The sequence below is a fragment of the Sorex araneus genome, chromosome 5 (genome assembly GCF_027595985.1).
Source record: "Sorex araneus isolate mSorAra2 chromosome 5, mSorAra2.pri, whole genome shotgun sequence".
Taxonomy (NCBI): Eukaryota; Metazoa; Chordata; class Mammalia; order Eulipotyphla; family Soricidae; genus Sorex; species Sorex araneus.
The window spans coordinates 161,004,756-161,026,566 of NC_073306.1; the positions used below are offsets into that span (position 1 = coordinate 161,004,756).

Consider the following 21,811-nt stretch of genomic DNA (forward strand, 5'->3'; position numbering starts at 1 on the left):
GCCGAGGCGGTTAGCCGAGTGCTAGGGTGGGGGGCTGGAGGGGCAACGTCTGTGATCCCGGCAGTGCTTTCCCTGGGAAGAGGAGTTTCAGGCAGTCCTTGAAAATCAGTCCTGAGAGCGGAAATCCTATATGATCATATACCGCTTCTGCATTTACTTAGCGTGTTGATTATCTTGTTCATTGTGCATTTTTCTATGAATTTTTTTCTTTTTTTAAAACGTTGTATTAACCACAATCCCCAAATGGTGAGAGAGAGAACAAAAGGGAATGCCCTGCCACAGAGGTGGGGTGCGGAGGAAGAGGCAGGAGTGGTGGGAGGGATACTGAGACCATTGGTGGTGGAGAATGGGCACTGGTGGAGGGATCAGTAACCGAGCATTGTATGACTGAAACGCAGACATGAACGTTTGTAAGTATGTAACAGTACCTCACGGTGATTCACTAATTAAAAAATTAAAAATAAATAAATAAATAAAAACGTTGCTCTAAGGCCGGAGCAATAGTATGACGGTAGGGTGCTTGCTTGCCAGCAGCCGGCCTGGGTTTGTTTCCAGGCCCCACCTATGTTCCCCAGAGTCCCACCAGGAGTGACCCCTGAGTGCAGGGTCACGAGTAAACCCTGAGTACAGCAGGATGTGGCCTTAAATCAAGATTAACAAACCAACAACAACAACAAAAAGCACGCTGAATTAGAAGGGCCAAGAGATAACATAAAGGTCAAGGCGCTTGCCTAGCGTAAGGCTGTAGTTTGAACCGGGTTTGAATTCCAACACCACATACAGTCCCCCAAGCAATGTCAGGCATGGTTCCTGAGCACTGAGCCAGGAGCGGCCCTTGAGCACTGGCAGGTGTGGCTGCCAAATAAAAAACCATAAATATGGGCTGGAGTGATAGCACAGCGGGTAGGTAGGGCATTTGCCTTGAATGCGGCTGACCTGGGTTGAATTCCCAGCATCCCATATGGTTCCCCAAGCACCGCCAGGAGTAATTCCTGAGGGCATCAGCCAGGAGTAACCCCTGTGCATCGCTGGTGTAACTCAAAATGAAAAAAAAACACAAATATTACTATCATAGTTACTATTATGTATTACATCGTGTCTCCTCTTCTATGGAGTCTGAAGCACAGGTAGTTCATAGCGTGCCCTTCCTTAGAAATGGGGACACTGGCTGGAGGACAGGCACGAGGCTCGGGGTCTGTGTTGCAAACATACGGTCACAGTTCAAATACCCCGTGTCCCCCGGCGCCGGCCCTGATCCTGGCTGGCTCTGCTGCCCATGATCCCTGATCCAAAAGCGACTCCGACCATATCACAGCTGAGTGTGGGTGAGCACCACACAGAGAGCCCAAATTCCAGAAAGCACCACACCCGCAACACTGTGTGAGCTCCAGAGCAAGGAGGCGGGGTCTCCAGAGAAGGTCGTGTGCGCCCCACCACAGGAGCATAACCCGTGCATCGGCCTGAGAGCAAGGCCCTCGGCGGGGGCCCCTCTGTGCCGGTGCCCCAAGTCACGAAGCGCATACCCCAGGGGGCACAGAGTGGACAAGCACTTCCTCTGCAGTGTGGAGTGAGCAGCCAGGAGCTGGAAAGAGGCCCGGGACAGAGCCTTCCCGTGGCCTCTGCACAGAGCGGGGCCTGGCACAACTTCTGCTTCTCAAAGGCAGACGCTCGCACCGCTCGGGAATGATGCAGTGCCAGGACTCAGACCAGCACTTCTGCAGACAAAGCAGGCACTCTGCCCTCGAGCCATCTCCTGGCCCCTTTCTAACCCCCCTCCCCACCGGGGATATACTCCCCCTCCCTTCTGACAGCCCTAGCAAACGCCTGCAATGACTTGAGGTTGGGGGATTTTTTGCTTGGGAGGAGGAATGCCTCATTCAATTTTATGCACCAGGCATTTGCGTCTCTGAATCACACTGTGATCCCTCCATCTATCACGTCAGCCTGGAGAGGCCTGGGATTTCAACGGTCAGGAAGCCCTCCCAGAGAAAACAAAAAAGGAACCATGAAATTCAATTGGGGGGAAATGGCATCGGTTGTCAGTGACATCCTAGGGCTGTGTGCGAATGTCAGGGAAGAAAGGGGGAGGGATTATTTTAAGATGCTCCAGCCTCGGCCCAGAAAGAGTAGAACGTGTGGGTACTTGTCTTGCATGTGGCCACCCCAGGTTCAATCCCCAGCTCCCCGAACGGCCCCCTGAGCCTGCCAGGAGTGATCCCTGAGTGCAGAGCCAGGAGTAAGCCCTGAGCACTGCCAGGTGTGACCCCAACCCCCGTGCCCCCCACCCTCCAAAGAAAGCCCATGTTCCAGGCTGACACACCAGGTTTCTCCGCAGACCACAAACACCCAGCCTCAGAGCTGGAAATCTTCAGAGCCCTCTGTCACCTGTTATATAACTAACCTCCAGCCGGCGAATCTTTCCAACGGCTCTAAAGCTACTGCACGCATTTAAGACTTGGACTCTGTTCTTGGGGCTCTCTGCTTCAGTACAGCAATCAGGGCACCCCTGACCTTCTCTTTGCAGGCTAAGGAATAACACTTCTTCAGCCTCCCCATCTAACTCTAATCCCTTAAATCTGGTCATGAGAATAAGGATTTATTGGCCCTAGGTGCACAGGGCCAAAAAGAAATGAGCTGGACCTCACTGTAAATAGGAATGGTGAGGGGAAGGGAAAAATAGTGGAGAGGTTGGTCTCCTCTGCCTCTTCCCACCTCTTCCTGCTTTCCTTTCGCTCATAATTGGTTTCCAAACCAATGAGTTAAATGGGGCTTTTGAGTGAAGGGACCCTGTGTGGAGAGGCATCTTTCTGCTCTGGGCTGGTGACATGACAAGGGGGGGTATGGAATTAACTCCCACCAGTCAGATACTGAGAACTCCTAATACATTTTTTTTAATAATACATACACAGCTTGGGGCTGGAGAGATAGCATAGCGGGTAGGGCCTTTGTCTTGCACGTGGCCGACCCGGGTTTGATTCCCAGCATCCCATATGGTCCCCCGAGCACCACCAGGAGTAACTCCTGAGTGCATGAGCCAGGAGTAACCCCTAAGCATCACCGGGTGTGACCCAAAAACCCGAAAAAAAAATACATATAAAGCTGGTCATTTTCATTTGTCTTCTTTAGACATACTCTGAAACATTTAACAACACGTTTCATTCTATTATGTTAAATATATCCTATTAGATTTTCTATTAATTGTATATGTGATATGATATGTATGTGCATATAAAATAGAGAAAGGATGAAATAAACTGAGTTCTTAAAGAAGGCTGCCTTTGGTCTTGCCACCATAAAATCCACTCTATGGGAGTATAAAATCAAATTTAAAAATCATGAAATACAAAGCAAGAGACCCAATGTTCCATTTCTGCAACTCGGGTAGAGAATGTTATATAAGGATGAAAAGTTACACCAATATCAATTGTTGCATACATTTCAAATTTAGATTATGAACATAAATATGAATACTGTCTGCTTTTATGCTTTATACTAGGGCCAGAGGTACCAACCATTCTCCACAAAGCAACATTAATACCTTGATTTATTTTGCGGAATCCTCTGTAGAAGATAATTTTCAAAGAAAATGAATTACAAAGTGCCATGAAAGGAAGAATTTACAATGAGATCTGGAGAGAGAACTAGTTTCTTTTGCATAGGAAAAAGATTGTGGGGGGGAAACAGGAGGAATTTGTGCTCGATGGAAAAAACAAAAAAGGATAAAGATTAGTAACTCCTGCACTCTGCTCTTGGAAAAGCTGAGGGAGGTTTGTGGCAAGAACAGGCGGGTTGAGGGCTAACGGATAAACATTCCTGGCTAGGAATGTGGCTCAGTGGCAAAGAACATACCTCGCATGCATGAAGCCCAGGTGCAATCCCAGCACCACTTTTTTTTTTAAGGTGAAGATTTAGCAGCAAAATTTTTTTATTAAAAAAAATTACAATTGGATCCATAGATATAATCTCAGTATCCCATATGGTCCCCAACCACCACCAGGAGTGACCCCCAAATATTGAGTCTCACTGGATCTGACCCAAACCTCTCCCCCAACAAAAAAAATATATTTACACTTACCTAATGGTCTGATTATGGTAGCTTTTCAAATCCTGTCCAGTGCTGGTGGTGATAACTATCTACAAAGATATAAAGATCAGTTACATCTGCACATCCCACATGATAAACAGAATCTTGGGTATAAATCACTCATCAAAGGTGGGGCATTAAACTAATTTTGCCTGATCAGTTTCTGCCAAAAAAAAATTGAACAGCTGCTTAGTCCTGCATACATTTAAAGATTTAAAAAATGTAATCCCTGCAAATGACTTGATGTAGCCCAAAAATCTCTACAATGCATTTTCCAGGATGTGTTACAGATTCTTTCAAACATCAAGCCAAAGTTTCACGTACTGTGTTTGCATTTAAACGTTCATTGCATAGAAAGGTTGAGGAAGTTGCAAGGAAGGAAGTGCAACAAAGAGTTTTGCCCTGAGAGTGAGAGGGAATGATGATGGCTCTGAAAGTTCTGGGCTCTGCGCCTCCCCTAAACAAGAGAACCATCATTCTATCAATGGTGATGATTCTTGGTCTTGGGTCACTCCTGGTGGGGATCGAGAGGCCACAGGGAACCAAATACTGGGAATCGAACCCAGGTTGGCCGTGTGCAAAGTTAATGGCTTTCCTTCTGCTTCGGCCCCAGAAGGATTTTTGATGTGTCTTGTGTTCTGCTTATGTCTTGAACTCTAGAGATTATTTTTACTTCCCTCAGGCTAATCCTGAGCAAGTGTGTAAGAAATATGCAGGTCAAAATAGATTTTCAAAGGAGTGGCCACATCACTGTGTCTGAAAGAGAGCAACCAGGTTTTCGATATATAGCATCTCAGCTTAAAGAAGAAAATCACTTTCACCAGTTGTATCTCTGCGCCAACAACCATTTACACTGAGTCTGCTTACTTCCTGTCCATGTAGCCAAGGCCATGATTATCAGGGAGTGGATTCTCTGTAGGAAAATGATTACTATTTGGGAAGCCACATAAATTAGGGAGACCAGCGAGGACAGAAGCAAAGAAGGCCAAGTTTACTTAAAAACACTACTTCTTTTGCCTCTAGACCCCTCAGGTCTTACTAATTCTTCTTCTTATGCTTTAACTGGCTTTTTATTCTGACTTCAAGTTCAAAATTTGCTCTACACCCCACACGTAAAGATTCTTCTTCCTCTTCCTTTTTCCTTCTCTAGGATCTGGACATTTCTACTGAGCAGGTCACCCTCTGAACTCTCACAGAGGTGCTCAGATACCTCCTTTTCCATTTATTCATTTCAATTCTGCCCTTCATGGGAACATTCTAGAGAAAACGCCCTCCCGCCCCTCCCCCCACATACCAGCATGGGGGGTGCGCTCCTATCTCTGAGCCAATATGAGTCACTTGCCAATTAGGTGCAACATCTTCTAACATGCCTTCACCTGCTTTGTGTGATTTACGGAAATAGCTTATCGTCTCCTTGGGCACAGTGCCCTGCATACAGCAGGTGCAAAATAAGATCTGCAGTTTACTTGGGTGATCTCATGCCTAAGAGATGCACAAATCCAGGGCTGATTTCCTTAGATGGCAGCCACCTCTAGGCTGGAAGGCCCTCTCGATCCTCAGGGGGCTGAGAAGGCCCAGCAGGGCCCACTGTTATGTCATCTCCACCCTCTCAAGGACTCAAACATGCACCCCGACAACTACCAGCTCACATTGAACAGACCCCTCTCTGGGAGACCACCCAGGCCCACCTGATTTCTTTTCTCTGCAGAAACAAGAAACACGATAAACCTAAACATCCAGGCAAGCCTGTGTATCATCGAGTTCACAAGACAAACAAAACCTACCTTCAGTTTTGTTACTAGGGGGAAAAAAAAAACACGAAATCAATAAAAAAAGCTGTTGAGAGGAAGAAGTAACCAGAGGGAAGTGGCAGATTTTGGCATCCTGTCTACAGAGAAATGAAATTGTCTTCAATTACAACAACAGATTTGCCAGAACCCATAAAATCAGCATTATGAGAGCTTAAAACAGTATGTACAGTGTTTTATAGAACAAAGTGGGGACGGTTCCTCCATCCCACCAGTATCATCACTAGAGTTGGTTGGTTATTATTTGTCTGTTTAAGGCCAAACATAAGCAATTGTTTCGGTGGCCAAATGCATCAAACCATTTCCTGACTGAACTAACCAATAAATTTCCTGAAAGGTGGGGGTGGGGAGAGAAAGTCGAAGCTCCCTTAATAGCATATAAACATAGCCAATACTGTTTTAATGCTGATCTCCACAAAGGCTTGCTCACTCGAGGAAGAAACGATTGAATTGCTCAGCTGATGGTGTCTATGGAGCTGGCTCTATTATTTACCCTCCTAAGATGATCTCAAGAATCACTTTAAAAGTTAGCAAATCGAATGGGATTCTGTCGATTTCAGTTTTCACCTACGCATGTCGGATCTTAAAAAGTGTATCATGACAAACCGGTTCACATTTAGCAAATGTGTTGGGCCTGATTTTCTCTCTCCCGACTCAAGAATAAAGCTGCACTCCACGAGAGGCTGAGACTCAGTCCCCCAAAACCCCCCAGCATGGTACCTGGCCTCCGTTGAAAGAGACATCGAGTCGAAACCACTCCTTCAAGGGCACGGTGAATTTTGTCTTGACAGCAAGGTCTTCTCCTTTGACAAGATGCATCTGAATATGCAAGTGGCCTAAGAGGAAAATTATAGCTCATGGAAATGACACAAAATACTTCTGAGTAAATGAAGTGGCTGAACCCTTTTTTCAACAGTTGCCCTAAAATGTGATAAGACCAGATCACTTCCCTTCTTCCTTTCAACCCAAAGTGAAAAGACCTACGTACATTCCCTTGCAAATAAGACATCTGTTTGAAGCTTCCTGGGGAAAAAAAATTTTTTTTCCCACTTCACCCTCACATTTGGAAACCATCACTCTCTCTGAACCACCGTTCTGACAGTATCTTCCTTATTCTCAACAGCCATATCTTCCCATAGAGCATCAGACGACAGCAATAGCATTTAAAGGACTCTATTTTGTACTTACCCTCTTCCGTGAGAAATACAGAAGGCGTCCCATACATCTCATTTGAATCCACAAAGTATAGAATCCCACAGAGGTTGGCCTTGCAATAATGGAGTAAATAAAGCCACAATGAAACCGTAAACCTGGAAGAATGAGGGGAAGAGATTCTGCAGATTGATATCATCCAAGAACAGGTAATTAGAGTTAACAATGACCAAGAAAATTGCTTTCTTTCCAACTGAAGGGCTGAATTTGCCTCTGTGTTCATCATGGGAGATCGGCTTGCAAAGCTTGATTTTTGAGACAAAGGAGGTGGTTATAGAAACTGCAGAAGACAGGAGTGAAGCATCATTGTATCAAACCAACATTCTCCTCAGCCCCTAAAACTGTTCCCATGTCTCATTCAGCCACTTGCATGCCTGCATCTGAATTCTTGATTAAGGCTTATAAAGCCAGACATAGAATTAAAAGCAGGATTTTAATAAGAGGTGATTTGATAAGAAGCTATTCTAATTTTTGATGATTAAAAGAAAAAACATAATTAGGGCTCTTTGAGTAATTTTGTTTCTTTCAAAGATAAAAGCCCTAAGGAGGCAGAAAAATGTCATCGTCTGTAAATGCCACGGCAGTATGCGGAGAGACAAATACAAGATGCTAATGCACACATTAGGGTGCTCCATAGCCCAGCTCTCACTGGCCAAAATGAATCCACTAATCTAATTGTTCCATTTCTGGACTGGGCTATTTCAGTTGATAACACACACACAAATACATACACGCACGCACACACATATTCACACACAGGCACGCACACACATAAACACATACATACATGCATACACGCAAGCATGCATGCACACTCACAAATACAAACATGCACACCCATTGTAGATCAGTGATTTGTGAGTGAGACTAAAAGAACAGTAGTCAACTTAACTAGGACAGACTTATCCAATGCGAACCATCAATCATTCAACAAATATGGTTTGATGCTGCACATCGGGCCGAGTGACCGCAGTTCAAAGAGAAAGGGCTGGGAACCACTGCACTCTGCACAGGAAACACGGTCCGGGTCCAAACGAGAGTGCAAGGGAACTCTTCATTCACCCAGTAACCGATTCCTGGTTTGGGTTCAAGTGGCAGTCGCTCCAAGCTCTGGGGGACAGGTGGAGGGGAAATCCATCCAAAGGAGTCCTTTTTAGAATATTCTGGGCTCTGTAATTTGGCCTCCAAATCAGTGGTAAGATATGCAAACAGATGGAGCCACACAGCTCCCTCCTGACCCACCCAGCTGAGCAAGCTCATGAAGATAAGTTATTACAAGGAAGCTTAGCAAGAACATACGCTCAGTAAAGTGACTCAAGATCTTTCTACAGCCAGCAGCATGGGAAGAATTAAATCACCCTGCTAAATCCATCCGGTCGGAGGTGAAACAGGAACCATTTGCAGCATCTTCAATTCAGTAGAAGGGAAAAAACTGTGTGTGTGTGTGTGTGCGCGTGCGTGCGTGCATGTGTGTGTGCGTCCATGTGTGTGTGTGCGCGCGCGCGCGTGTGTGTGTGTGTGTGTGTGTGTGTGTTTCCACAGAAATCAATGGAGGAAATCAGAAATTGGGAGATTTCAAGCAGCTCGATCCAATCTTCCAAGACGGAAAAGGAACAGGCTGCAGTCTGGCCTGCCGATAGCGAGCTGGCGGTGCCTGAGCTTTGCAAGGCGGCGGCTCACACACTGGGCTTCCCTGCCCACATCATTTCTGGGACTGACCTAAAAAGTCTCAGCTGAGGATTACCAAACCCAGTAATTCAAGAACAAGAAGACATTCCATTGAAACTGTAAAGCTCCTCAACTTTTTCCCAAAGTAAATTGCAACCCACCAGATGCTACCGGCCTGCTCAGGTGGGTCCTCCCCGGTGGTCCCCCGCCCCCCACCCCCACCAGCCCATTCTTACAACGGGTAATCTATCCTTTGGCCTCGGGTCGCTTCCAGCTCTCGGTTCTGAAACCTCAGGAACTTCTTCACGATGCCTGTGTTTTCTCCACTGGAGGCATAGAAAAAGCCCAGGAGGGGGACCACATCTGCGAACAGCAAGAGAGTTGCTTTCAATTATCTCCTGAAAAGCAGGGCTTCCGAACAGCGCAGGAACCCTCTGGCCAGTGCCAGTCACACATTTCAATGAAACCATCTGCAAAGAGGAATGAACACTGATTGAACCGTGCAGAGCTGCTGGGTGCTGCCAACAGTGGAGAGCCCCCTCACGGCTGCACAGTCCTGAAAAGCAGCTTCTATCCTGCATCCCATTCTACAGATGGAAAGCCCAAGGCAGAGAGAGGCAATGCCATTGGTTCCAGGCCACAGAACAAAACAGCTCAGATGCCTTCTGCTTCTTCCCCTACTGCCCTGGTACAGGGAGGGTTTTGTTTGTTTGTTTGTCTCAAATTTGGATCTGTCATTTTCAACGCTGTTGGTAACAGAATTTAAGACATTCGGGGCTCCAGCTCCAATCTCAGCACCACTGTGACCGTCCCTCCACCACTGACCCAAGGTTCCTTCCCTCTTCAAAAAGAGTTATTTTGTTCTTTCTGGTTTGATTTGGTTTTGGGCCCACACCTGGTAGTGCTCTGGGCTTACTCCTGGCTCTGTGCTCAGGATCAGTCCTGGTGCTGCTTAGGGAACTGCACGGGTGCCAAGAATCGAGCCAGGGCCAACTGTGAGCAAGGCCAACGCCTTCTCCACGGGACTATCTCTCTGGCTCAAAGGGGAGTATTCTGTATTTGTATTTTAATGTAAGAATACTTCAGGGGCTGGAGCGATAGCACAGCGGGGAGGGCGTTTGCCTTGTACACGGCCAACTCGGGTTCGATTCCCAGCATCCCATATGGTCCCTCAAGCACCGCCAGGAGTAATTCCTGAGTGCAGAGCCAGGAGAAACCTCTGAACACCGCCGGGTGTGACCCAAAAAGCAAAAAAATATATATATAATAATAACTTTATTTAGTCATTATCCACATTGCTGTAAAAAATATGACATATACATTCAAAATATGTACTTTATATAAGCACATATCATCTATGCATAATGTGTACACAAAATTTACATTATACTGAACTGCATTTCATCATTAGCCGAGTTTACAGATGATAAAAATGGAGGCACATTGCCCCAGTAATAACATGCTTACTTCATGCTTCAGAGATGCCAGGCCAATGTACTGAGCATATTGCAAGACCGCTCTCACTTCACTTCACAAGTGAACCTCCAGTTCTGTGATTCAGTCTAGTTGGCTCTATCATTATTCCTGTTTAACAGGTGCAAAAACTGAGCTGCAGAGAGGGTCAGATAATAAGGGGAGGCAGCTGGAACTCCAGCTCAAATAATTTGGTTTCAGAATTCAGACTCTTAAAGTTGCACTGTTTGGGTCCTGGGGTTTCTGGTGTGTTTGTGGTGCCGGGGCTCAAACCCAGGGCCCCGTGTGTGCAAAGCAAGCGCTCTTGTTGCCTGGCTACACCAAGCGCTGCACTTCCTTTCCCTTCTCTGCAAAGTCTCCATCATTCAAAAGCAGTTTCCTGCGCAGAGATCACTAGCCAGACAGGGAGTCTCCCACTTTACTTTCCAAATGAGGAAGAATTCTGTGACTCTAGAAAAAAAGGGGTGTTTGTAACAGAGCGAGAGAAGTTAAGTTGTTTCAGCTCTTTTGAACACCAACTACTTGAAGTAAGTAAGGCTAAGAAATATATTTTTTATGGGCAGGAGCAATAGTACAATGCATAGAGTGCTTGTCTTGCACATGGCTGACCCAGATACAATCCCCTGACACCACTTGTGACCCTCGAGTCCCATCAGGGGTGACCCCTGAGCAGAGAGCCAGGCATAAGTCCTATGCACTACCAGGTGTAGCCTAGACACAGAAGAAAAAGAGAGAGAACATTTTTTAAAATGTTACACTGCCCCTAGTCCTCTGCCATCCCATGCCAAGGGGAAAATTCACTGTCACTGTCATCCCGTTGCTCATCGATTTGCTCGAGCGGGCGCCAGTAATGTCTCCATTGTGGGACTTGTTGTTACTGTTTTTGGTATATGGAATACGCCACGGGTAGCTTGCCAGGCTCTGCCATGGAGGCGAGATACTCTCAGTAGTTTGCCAGGCTCTCTGAGAGGGGCGGAGGAATCAAACCCAGGCTGGCTGTGTGCAAGGCAAATGCCCTACTCACTGTGCTATTGCTCCAGCCCCGAGGAAAATTAACTCACAAAATTCAACCTAAAAAAGGAAGGGCTTTTCTCTTTCTTGAGATACTGTTTCATTGTTGTTACTTTGTTTTTAGTTTAGGGTTATATCAAGCCGTACTGGGGGGTTATTCCCAGCTCAGTGCCAGGGTTGGGGGGGTCTCTCCCAGTAATACTCGAAGGACCATGTGGTTCTGGGGGTGGAACCTGGGCATCCGTCATGCCAAACCTGCATTCCAGTCCAGTGACCACTCTCTGGTCCTTAAAATAGCTCCTGGTTTAAACATCCATGATAATAAATCATATATTTGGGGGATAAGGATGCAGCTCAGTAACGGAGCACTTGCCTTGCAAGTGTTTCAATTCTAGGCATAAGGGAAGGGAGGAGGAGGCGAGTGGAGGAGGGGAGGGCAGGGGAGGGGGGAAGAAAAGATTTATGGATGCCCCAGCCTGGGATACTGGATACCCCAACTCTCGGTGCTCAATGGAAGAATGGATTCCCCCCACCCCAGGACAGGGATGTCTGGTTCCTTCTAATACTGTATGAGCAAGGTTCTCATCATCTCTAACCCTGTGCACATATCTCGTAAAATTAAATAAGCCAACCTCTCCCAGTACCGACCCATCTCCCTGCTTCGTGGTAGCCAGAAGGAGGACTCAGCTCCAACAGCAGTACTTCAAACCTCCTTCCACTGTGATTCAGGCACTTGGTCTCTCATGGGGGTGGGGAGCCGGCTTAGCCATGGAAACAGGGAAGGGGTGTCTTTGGAATCCAGGGGAAAAGTCTCCATGAGGTTGATTTCAGCCAACCTTGGCTGGGCTCTGAGTGTGAGTGGAACCTGGGAGAGCAGAGAGCCAGACTAGCCCCGTGAGGCCTCCGGGGTGATTGCTGCGGAGTTATCCAGAGTGTAGCTGAAACCTTTTTCAAAACGAGCCAAATCGGATTCTGCCCAACCCATCTCCAGCAAGAGGCGGTCTCATGAAGGAGAACTTTAAAGGGAAAAGAGTTAAAAGTGAATGTTGATGAGTCTCTCCTTTATGAGGGATCAAAGTAAAGCCTGTTAAGAGAAGAATTTGCGGCCAAAGACTATGGAGGAAGAAAAATCTAAGACCCGGAGATCTAACAACCTTTTGCAAAAAGCACACACCTCTCATATCCAACGCAACCAAAGCCATGGTGTTTCCTTGTGAAACCTCAAACTTCCGTTGTTCAAGGATTTGGAGTTTGACTGTCATTTTCATTCAACCGAATAGTCTTCTCATTTGATTAGAAAAAAAAAATGAAATCTGGAACAAAAAGGACTTTCGATATTGAAGGCAAGATAACAGGACCCGCTAGTTTCTAGTAACTGTGGCTGCCAGGATAGTTATCAGTGATCGGGGCTGCCTGTCAGAGGCGCGGGGAGGGAGAGGAAGGGTAGCCGGGATGGTCACCATCAAGGGCTTCCATGGTTTGAGCGCTGCGTGCATGCTTTGTGTTCCGATCCCTGACATCCCATGGTGCCCTGAGTATGACCAGGAACAATCCCTGAGCACTGAGCAGAGAGTAGTCTCCAAGCACTGTAGATATGTCCCTCAGAAAAAAAAAAAAAAAAAACTACAGCAGCAAAACCCTTATAGGTATGAGGCCAGAGAGCTAGCTCAAAGTAGCTAGCTGGGGTGCATGCCTGGGTTTGCTCCCTGTCACTGTGTGGCCTCCTGAGCACCTCTGGTGTCATCCTGGTAGCATCTGCCTCCCCCCCACAACCATCACCACTGAAGTTCTGACACAAAGCTCCCCCTAAATTAGTAATAAGGAATTTACAGATAGGAAAATGGAGGTTCAAAGAGGCTAAGCAGCGGGAGCGGGAGAGATAGCACAGCGGGTAGGGCATTTGCCCTACATGCGGTCGACCCGGGTTCGATTCCCAGCATCCCATGTGGTTCCCCTGAGCACTTCCAGGAGTGATTCCTGAGTACAGAGCCAGGAGTAACCCCTGAGCATCGCTGGGTGTGACCCAAAGAGCCAAAAAAAAAAAATTAAGTCGCTTACCTCTTTGCTCAAGCACATGAGCTCCAAGGTTGCAAGCACTTCATTTCATCCATTGTCTCATCCCCAGAACCAGGAAGAATGACCAGTGCTGGACAAAGTCTGACAGTGAGCAGGAAGCGAGTGGGGGCAAGCAGGAACCAATCGCGACGTGGCCAGGTCACAATCCAAACCGTCTCTTTCCTCGGACACTGTCCACGATTCTAGGCTAAACCTCACATGGCCCCGCCCCAAAGAACAGCCTCCCTCCTTCCTAACTCTTCCCAAAAGCCACCTCTGGTGTGTCTGGAGGCCAGGACGGAGGAAAGGCCTCGCCGAGGCATCAGGATCATCAGGAAGGCCATTCCGGCTGGTACCCACCCTCCGGACCGTCTGGTCGTTTTATGCCCTTAGCTTTTTTTTTTTTTTTTTTTTTTTTGGTTTTTGGGTCACACCCTGCGATGCACAGAGGTTACTCCTGGCTCTGCACTCAAGAATCACTCCTGGTGGTGCTCAGGGGACCATATGGGATGCTGGGAATTGAACCTGGGTCAGCCGCGTGCAAGGCAAATGCCCTACCCGCTGTGCTATCGCTCCAGTCCCTATGCCCTTAGCTTTTAGAGTAAGAAGGAAGTTGAGATAACGGCTGCAAAGTTCTCATTCAAAGATAAGGGAAGCCTAGGGTCTCACTGAAGATGATATAGGGGCTCCACGAAGAGCTCAAACCTTCTGCCGGGAGCCAGTGGGCTCTTACTTTTCTTTCTTTTCTCTGGGACACACGTGGCACTGCTCAGGGGCTACTTCAGGCTCAGTGCGTGGAGGTCTCTTCGGGATGCATGTAGAGGATCAGACCCGGCCTCTGGTATGCAAAGCATGCACCCTGGCCTTTGCCCTATCTCCCCAGCCCCCAGCGGACGTTGTACAATACCAGGTCCCAACTTGCGAGCCCTGCCAGAGAATTTGGCTGATGTCCAGCTGGCCTGGCCTGTGAGCTGTGTTGGCTAGGACGACACCCAAACACGTCCACACTGGTGAGCCTGGCTTTGCCACCTGGAACCTCCATGCACCAAACTCCTCCTTCCTGGGGGGAACCAGCTGCATAGGAACTTCCTGCATCACTTTGTTATAGGCAGTGCCCAGGAGGCCAGACTGGGACCCCTAGATCTTCCTGGATCAGTACTCTAAATATTACTCCAGAGTCAGGTACTCAGAGTGGGGGTGGGATCCCCGTAGCCCAGTCTTGGGTTCTACTGGTCAGATCCCTCACATCCACCCTGATCTTCGGAAGAAACCAAAGGTATCATTTCTACACCCCAAAGCCCTAGGTAGGGGGGCTGGCAAGATAGCACAGTGGGTAGAGAGCTTGCCTTGCATGCATCCAGCCTAGTCTTGTCCACAGACTGCACACATAGAGGCTGCACCCTCCCCCACCCCTGTCCCCCCACCCCCTGGCACCCCTAGGAGTGATCGCTGAGCACAGAGCCAGGAGTAAGCCCCGAGCAACTGTGGGTGTGTCCCAAAACAACAACAAGACCAAAGCCCCCCAGGTAAGATGTATCTCCAAGACACCCCAAGGGTGCAGCTCAGGACCCCAACTCTGGGTGGAAGTAGAAAGAGAGAAACCAAGATCATGTGAGCTGAAGAGACAGGCCCAGAGCAAGGGACCCTCAGCCCAGACATGGGCCTTCAGAAAGACTCAGGGGACCAAATATTTTTCCTTTATGGGCAAAACCTGAAACCAAAAAAAGAACCTCCTTGCTAGCATCACCGATTAGGCTAGAAGGGCCCCCCGTTCGCCACCCCAAAGGACACAAGGCAGTGAGGAAGGTTACTGAGGCAGCCGCCCCCCCCCCCCCACCACAGTGGGACTGAGAAAAGGAAACTCAATCCACCTGCCACTCGCGCAGCCTCCAGACATAGGTGCGAGCGTGTCCAAGGACACTGGGCTCCTTGTCCTGGCGGCCTGGGAGCGTGGGGGTGGGCCACCGGCCAAGGAACAGGCCCTGAATCAGCCCCTGAGAACAGCGAAGCCAGGCGGCCGAGGCGGGAGCAAAGGTCCCTGCCTGGTTCCCAGCAGCAGCCTCTCCGGGACAGAGACCAGCGAGGGCCTCGCCCCCGGGGGCAGGCAGTCCAGCTAAGACACAGAACGCGCAGACTGCAGGGAAACGGCCCTGGAGACAAGACAGTGTCGCACCCACAGCGTGCTGCGAGGTGACTGAGACCGCCATGTGCATGGTCAGGGGGTGCTGGAGGCCGTTCAGGGCCAGGCGTGCCAGGCACGAGATAGGGTTGGTCATGAAAAATCCAAACTACCGTGACTAGCTTTCAGGGGAAGCACCACGCCTGTCTCTGCTCTCTTCCTGTGCCACAGAGGGGCCTGGGAAGCAACTCAGGGAAGGATGCGTGCCTGGCAGGCGTGCGGCTGTGAGTTCACCCCCTGGCACCCTCCCACATACCCAGTGTGGCTGATCCCTGGTGCCACAACAAAGGCGAGCCTGGCATCCAAGTGTGTGAGCACTGAGTTGCAGACATGACAGCAATAACCAAAGGGAAGGGAGTGGGGAGCCCTTTCCATGCCAACGAGGTGGTTATTTTAACTTCCAAAAGCACCCTCTTGTCCTGGGCTTGAACGGTCCCATTGCATCTATGAACTGTCGGGTGGTAAAGCCGGGCCCCGCATTTGCCGGGGGCCTCTACTCTTCCACCGGAGTGGGAAGGGAGTAGAAGAAACCGTGCTTCCAATGCACTGATCAGGTCAGAGAGCTAGTACAGCGGGGAGGGCATTTGCCTTGCATGCAGCCAATCTGGGTTCTATCCCCAGCATCTTGTATAGTCCCATAAGCTCGCCAGGAGGAATTCCTGAGGACAGAGTCAGGAGTAACCCCTGAGCACCATTGGGTGTGGCCCAGAACAAAAAACGTAGCACTGTAGCACTGTCATCCTGTTGTTCATCAATTTGCTCGAGCGAGCACCAGTAATGTCTCCATTGTGAGACTTGTTACTGTTTTTGGCATATCGAATACACCACGGGTAGCTTGCCAGGCTCTGCCATGCAGGCGGGATGCTCTCAGTAGCTTGCTGGACTCTCCGAGAGGGTCGGAGGAATCGAACCTGGGTCGGCCGCATGCAAGGCAAACACCCTACTCGCTGTGCTATCGCTCTAGCCCAAAACAAAAACAAAACGAACAAAACACCAAGGCACTGAATCTGAAGAATGAAGTTGTGGTGGAAAGGCAAGAGGGAGGAAAGGAACCGGCTGTGCTTCCCACCTCAGAGGAAAGACCCAGGAAGCATTGATGAGAGCCAGTAGCTCAATACCCCTTGGCATGGCACTGAGAAACTCTCCAGGGGTGGGGGCAGCATTGGACACTCCTGCGCACCACGGGGTGTGGCTCCACGGGTCCCCGTGCATCTACAGGCTGGCCTGCGCGACCTCCAGCACCCAGCAGCAACCCCTCCTCGGGCTCTTGCACTGCACGTCTAGCAGCTTGGGCTGAGAATAGCTGGTGGGAGTCCCCCCCACCCCATACATAAAACCTGAATAAATAAAATATGAACCTTCCTTGGTCTGGGCCCCTTGACCTGCCCTTCTACTTTCCTTCCCTGTGGCCCGCTCACCTGCGGTTCCTCTAGAGCCGGCCCTGCTTGGACCCTTCCCAGACAGGGGTAGGCATGGCCACAGACTCTCCTCCCTCAACCCCAGCATCCGCTCAGCCAGCCCTGACCACGTCCAGTTGGTCCACAAGGTAACAATCACATGGCCGGCTCACTTGCCCATCGTCCCAACACACACACACACACACACACACACACACACACACACACACACACACACACACACACACACAGGCCGCTTTTTCTCCTCCTCAGTGAGGACGCTCCCTCTTGCAATTCAGCAAACTAATGGCCCTGTGACATCAGCCAGCCGGGTGTTTAAGGGTGACACGTGGCATCTGGGAACCAAACTACCTGCATTCATACACCAACTCCATCCTTCACTGCTGTGTGACTTCGGCCACGTGACTCGATCTCTCCGAGTTCTCTGAGTATGCCAAGACAGCACCAGGCAGTGCCTCAAGTGCCCGCTCACCAGCAGTTCCCACCAGTAGCCTGGACGAGAGCGGCCTTCACCCTCCAGGGAAGAAATCTGTGTCCAAGGGCATGCTCTGCACATAGGAGCCCCAGAGACAATCTCCCAAAAGCTATCCTCCCCCCAGCCCCCTTGGGAGTGGCCCCCAAAACAAGAAGAGTGAGTGTGTAGCGAGTCAGTCCTGGGTGGATCTGTTTCATTAACTCGAACATGATGTCCAGCCCTGGGCGGAGGGGGATGAGACTAACAGGGCTAGAGGAAGTCAAGAGAGGGAGTTCATGCCTTTCCTTTTCGCTTTCTATTGGGGGGCTTGTTATTATTGTCGCTGCATCACCCCATGGCCACAGAGCTGGGGACGGCACCCAGGGTCCTCGCGGCAAGACACTTGCTCTGCTCCCCGGACTCCCTGAGTTCAATTCCGAGCACAGGGGTCAGAAAGAATCAGAAAAAGACAGCCGGACAGATGAACTGGCCACTTAAGTATCAGAGTGGTCCTGCCAGGAAGCTATGAATGGGGGGTCCCAGGGAGGGGGAGGAGTCGGTGGCTTTGCCCTAACCAGAACTGTTTAGGAGACACAGGCTGAAAGCTGAGAGGGCAGGCAGGGCCTGGAGCTCCCATGAGCGGGCACAAGGGAACTCAGACCCGGGGCCATGGGTGCAGTGGGGGCCCAGCAGAAAACCGCCAGTGCCCTCTCCAGGGAGACGAGCAGCACCCACAGCAGCCCCGCTCCCACGAGCGGCCACGGAGGCGGTGCTGGCCACAGGAAACAGAGCAGGAAAGGCCTCTGCCCCCGACCTAGGTCACTTTACCCCTCAAAGGCCAGAGAGTCTCCACACTGGCCAGAATCAGGCCCCCCACCCCCACCCCATGTAGCCGGCTTGCTAGTATGGAGACACCCCGTGGGCAAATAAGCAATTAGATAAAGTAAATTGCCACATCCGGTGGTGATAAGGCTGCAGGGAAACCTAGGTGGATAACCTTGGGCTGACCATGGCAGGGCCTGGGCGCCAGGCTGGGCGGAGTCCCAGATTAGAGGCAGCCTCAGATGACGGCTGGCCTGGGAGGGCTCCTGGAGGGGGGACGGGGCGAGCAGCCAGCAGAACCGCTCCGGGCACAGGGCCACTCCAGGTGAGCGAGCCCACCTGTGCAATCGGTGGAACAGGTGTGTGCAGGTGGGCACAGAGGAATGCCGAATGCCGCGAGGGGCGTGCTTTGGACCACCACCTCCTCCTGCAATGGCAGGATCGGCCTGCAGGAGGCGGTAAGGAGTGGCTCCCCGGGGCTGCTCTATGGGGCACCGAAGTGAAAGGGCAGAATCCAAAAGGGGCAGCGGCCGGAGGCCTGGCCCAGGTGGCAGTGGGAGCCGGGTCTGACGGCGGCAGCCACAGCGCTGGCCGACCTCTCTCTCGAAGCTATGCCAGCTAGGGCACCCGGCGGCTCTGGTTTCATTCCTTTGCCTCATGAGCTGGGCGCACGTGACGGGACTGGCACAGCAGCGGGCACGGAGGCCTCGGCCCCGAAAAGGACAGCGATGAGCACAGCCGCGGGCAGCCACAGGCCACCAAAAGCCACGTGGCCCAGCCTGGCCAGCAACAGGCTGCCAACATCCAACCCAGGAGGAGGGGAGGGGGTCAGCTGCCCCTCCAGGGCAAGTCACACCCCTGCCCGCCTCTTAGAGGGGACAAGGGGCTGAGGTCAGGGCAAGGGCGGGTCACAACCTTGCCACTAGGCCAGTGTGTGTAAACTTGGACACTCTTCCTCTCTAAATGAAAAAGGACATGAAAGCAAGTCAGTGGTGCTTCAGCTGCTGATCCCCGGGAGGAGGAGGTGGATGTGTGACTGAGCCGGGCACCCTGCATCACACAGGCTACAGACCGTGGGCAACACCCAAACCCACACACACACACACACACACACACACACACACACACACACACACACACACACACACACACACACACACATGCTCCCAGATGCCCTCAGGGCATCCTGATTCCACTTTGGTTCATCTGGAGCCAAATCAGGAAGCTAAGAAAAGCCAGAGGCCTGCCCCTTCTGTCCCAAAGCCAAGTTCAAGAATGAAGAACCAAGGCCACGGTCACTTTGCATGGCTGTGATAGGTGCTCTTTTCATCTGTCTTCGGCCAGGGGCAGAGAGGGGCGCACACCCAGCCGTGATCAGGCCTTACTCCTGGCTCTGCACTCAAAGAACACTCTTGGTGGACTAGGGAGACCATATGGGATGCCCGGGATCCAACCCAGGTCAGGAGGGTACAAGGCAAACACCTTACCCTCTGGACTATCTCTCTGGTCTCTCTCATTTGAATTTCTTTATTTTTAATTGGGCTGGAGCAATAGCACAGCGGGTAGGGCGTTTGCTGCACGTGGCCGACCTGGGTTTGATTCCTCCATCTCTCTCAGAGAGCCTGGCAAGCTACCGAGAGTATCCCGCCTGCACGGCAGAGCCTGGCAAGTTCTCCGTGGTGTATTCGATATGCTAAAAACAGTAACAACAAGTCTCACAATGGAGACGTTACTGGTGCCCGCTCGAGCAAATCGATGAACAATGGGATGACAGAACAGAACATTATTTTTAATTGGCTTGGCGAGGCTGGGGGGACCATAAGTGGTGTCTGGGATGTTGGCCACATGCAGGCAAGCCCCCTGCCCACTAGACCATCTCTTCAACCCCTCCGCTTGTCTTTAAAGGGAAGGGGAGGATAAAAAGTCCCCCCGCCTCTCTAGTGAATGAATCCCACCTTGCCTGGAGCTCTGCCTCTCCCCCCACCCCCGCCATTTTCAGTGGCTCTAAAAGAATTTTTCCTCTGCTATAAGGCTTTTGTTCGATTTCTTCTTACCCCCAAAGTCATGGTCTAAAGAAGGTGGAAAGGGAAAATTCCATGGTGCTATTCCTGAACCAGGAGACTTGGGGAAGAAATAACAAAAGAAAGAAAAGGCAGCTCAACCTTCTCAGGGGGTTCTGTTAGAGCCCCCTCAGAACCCAGGCAGTTTGTAAAGGACTTCATCAGGAAACTTGCAGCCTGCAATTCAGCCATTCTTCCATGACAAATATGGGACTTGCCAAACATGAACTGGAATCACTAGGGCCTGACAGAACTGAAAGCGAACCCAAACTGGGGTTCTATGCTGCACCCCAGGCCTCCTTCTCCTCAACAAATGAGGCCTCCCCACACCAGGCAGCCTAGGCAGATGCTAATGTGGGGGCAATACCAGCAAGAGGAGGGCACGTGGATCACCCAAATGCAGCCTGACACCTTCTGACATCCAAGCCTACCCAGCCTCCCTCACCAACACACACGTGCAGGAGGGAGGGAGAGAAGAAATTTGCCTTCCTCTAGGTTTCTCGATTTTTAAAGGAGCACAAGGGGACGGGAAGACAGCAGGGGCTCAGGGCTCAGGGCTGTGGCCTGGCATGTTCAAGGATCCAAGTTTGGACCTGAGGACACTATGGCGACCCCCAATATCTCCCGGCATGGCCTCAGAAGGCATAAGCACGGAATGGACTGGCCTAGTAGCCAAGTAAAGCTGGACAAAGGCCCTCAGGTCCCCTGAGCACTGCTTGGGACACACACACACACACACACACACACACACACACACACACATACACCTACAATAAAGGAGTGCAAACTGTGGAATAAGGTGGACACAGAATCGCCTTTGTGGAATAAGGTGGCGTGAGCTGATTCTGTGCGGCATGAGCTGGGGCCTGGTTCTCACATGGCACTGTAGTTCCAGATATCGTCACCCTTCGAGGAAGGGCAGAGGGAATCCCACCACCTCCCCAACTGCCTGCGACTCTATAATTACTCGGAAACGGTGCTGGTACAATAACAGGTGCTGGTACTCTGACCCCGTTGTAAGTTTCCATTATATGCCGGGTTGTTGGAGGGTAGTCTCAGAAATACCCCTAGTTATTGTTTTCGCTCAGGTCCCCCTGCCCAGTGTGGTCCCCTCAGAGACTGGAGGTGGCAGGCCTGCCGGGGTGGGGGGGGCAGCGGCAGTACGTTGGTCAGAATCTCATCAGCTCTGTGCACCTCCCTCCAGGTTCTCCAGTTTTAGGGTGCCTCCATCTCGGGGAAATGTGCTTTACATGCTGGTTCCAGGGCAGGGCCCCAAGAAGTCTTGGCTGAGTGGGAAACGCAGAGTCCCCGGGAATGAGCATTTGCAGTAAGAGTTTGGGCAGTGGTGGTGCAGCCTCATAGCCGTGCTCTCCCCCAGGGGCGGGGGGAGGGCTGAGCACACTCAGGTTGGCCCCCGACACAGGGTGGGAAGATCCAGGTGGCGCTCTGCATCCACACAGAGGCACCCCTCCAACCCAGAGAACATCAGACCCCTTGGAAGTGGGTGTAGCCAGAGATCTCCAGCCCCAGAGTGTAAGGGGGGCTGAAAAGGGGCGCCCTGTGTTGG

General features: G+C 50.7%; 1 protein-coding gene across 1 annotated transcript in view; it reads right to left on the minus strand.

The window, feature by feature from the left end:
• The window catches only part of SEL1L3 (SEL1L family member 3), a gene marked incomplete at its 5' end in the record, with an annotated part of 115,866 nt that overhangs the window by 75,988 nt on the left and 18,067 nt on the right, over positions 1-21,811 (minus strand). The window contains 4 exons of the mRNA XM_055139986.1: positions 4,076-4,134; positions 6,613-6,728; positions 7,081-7,202; positions 9,009-9,135. Of these exons, the coding sequence (XP_054995961.1) occupies positions 4,076-4,134; positions 6,613-6,728; positions 7,081-7,202; positions 9,009-9,135 (424 nt within the window). The remainder of the gene's footprint in view (positions 1-4,075; positions 4,135-6,612; positions 6,729-7,080; positions 7,203-9,008; positions 9,136-21,811) is intronic.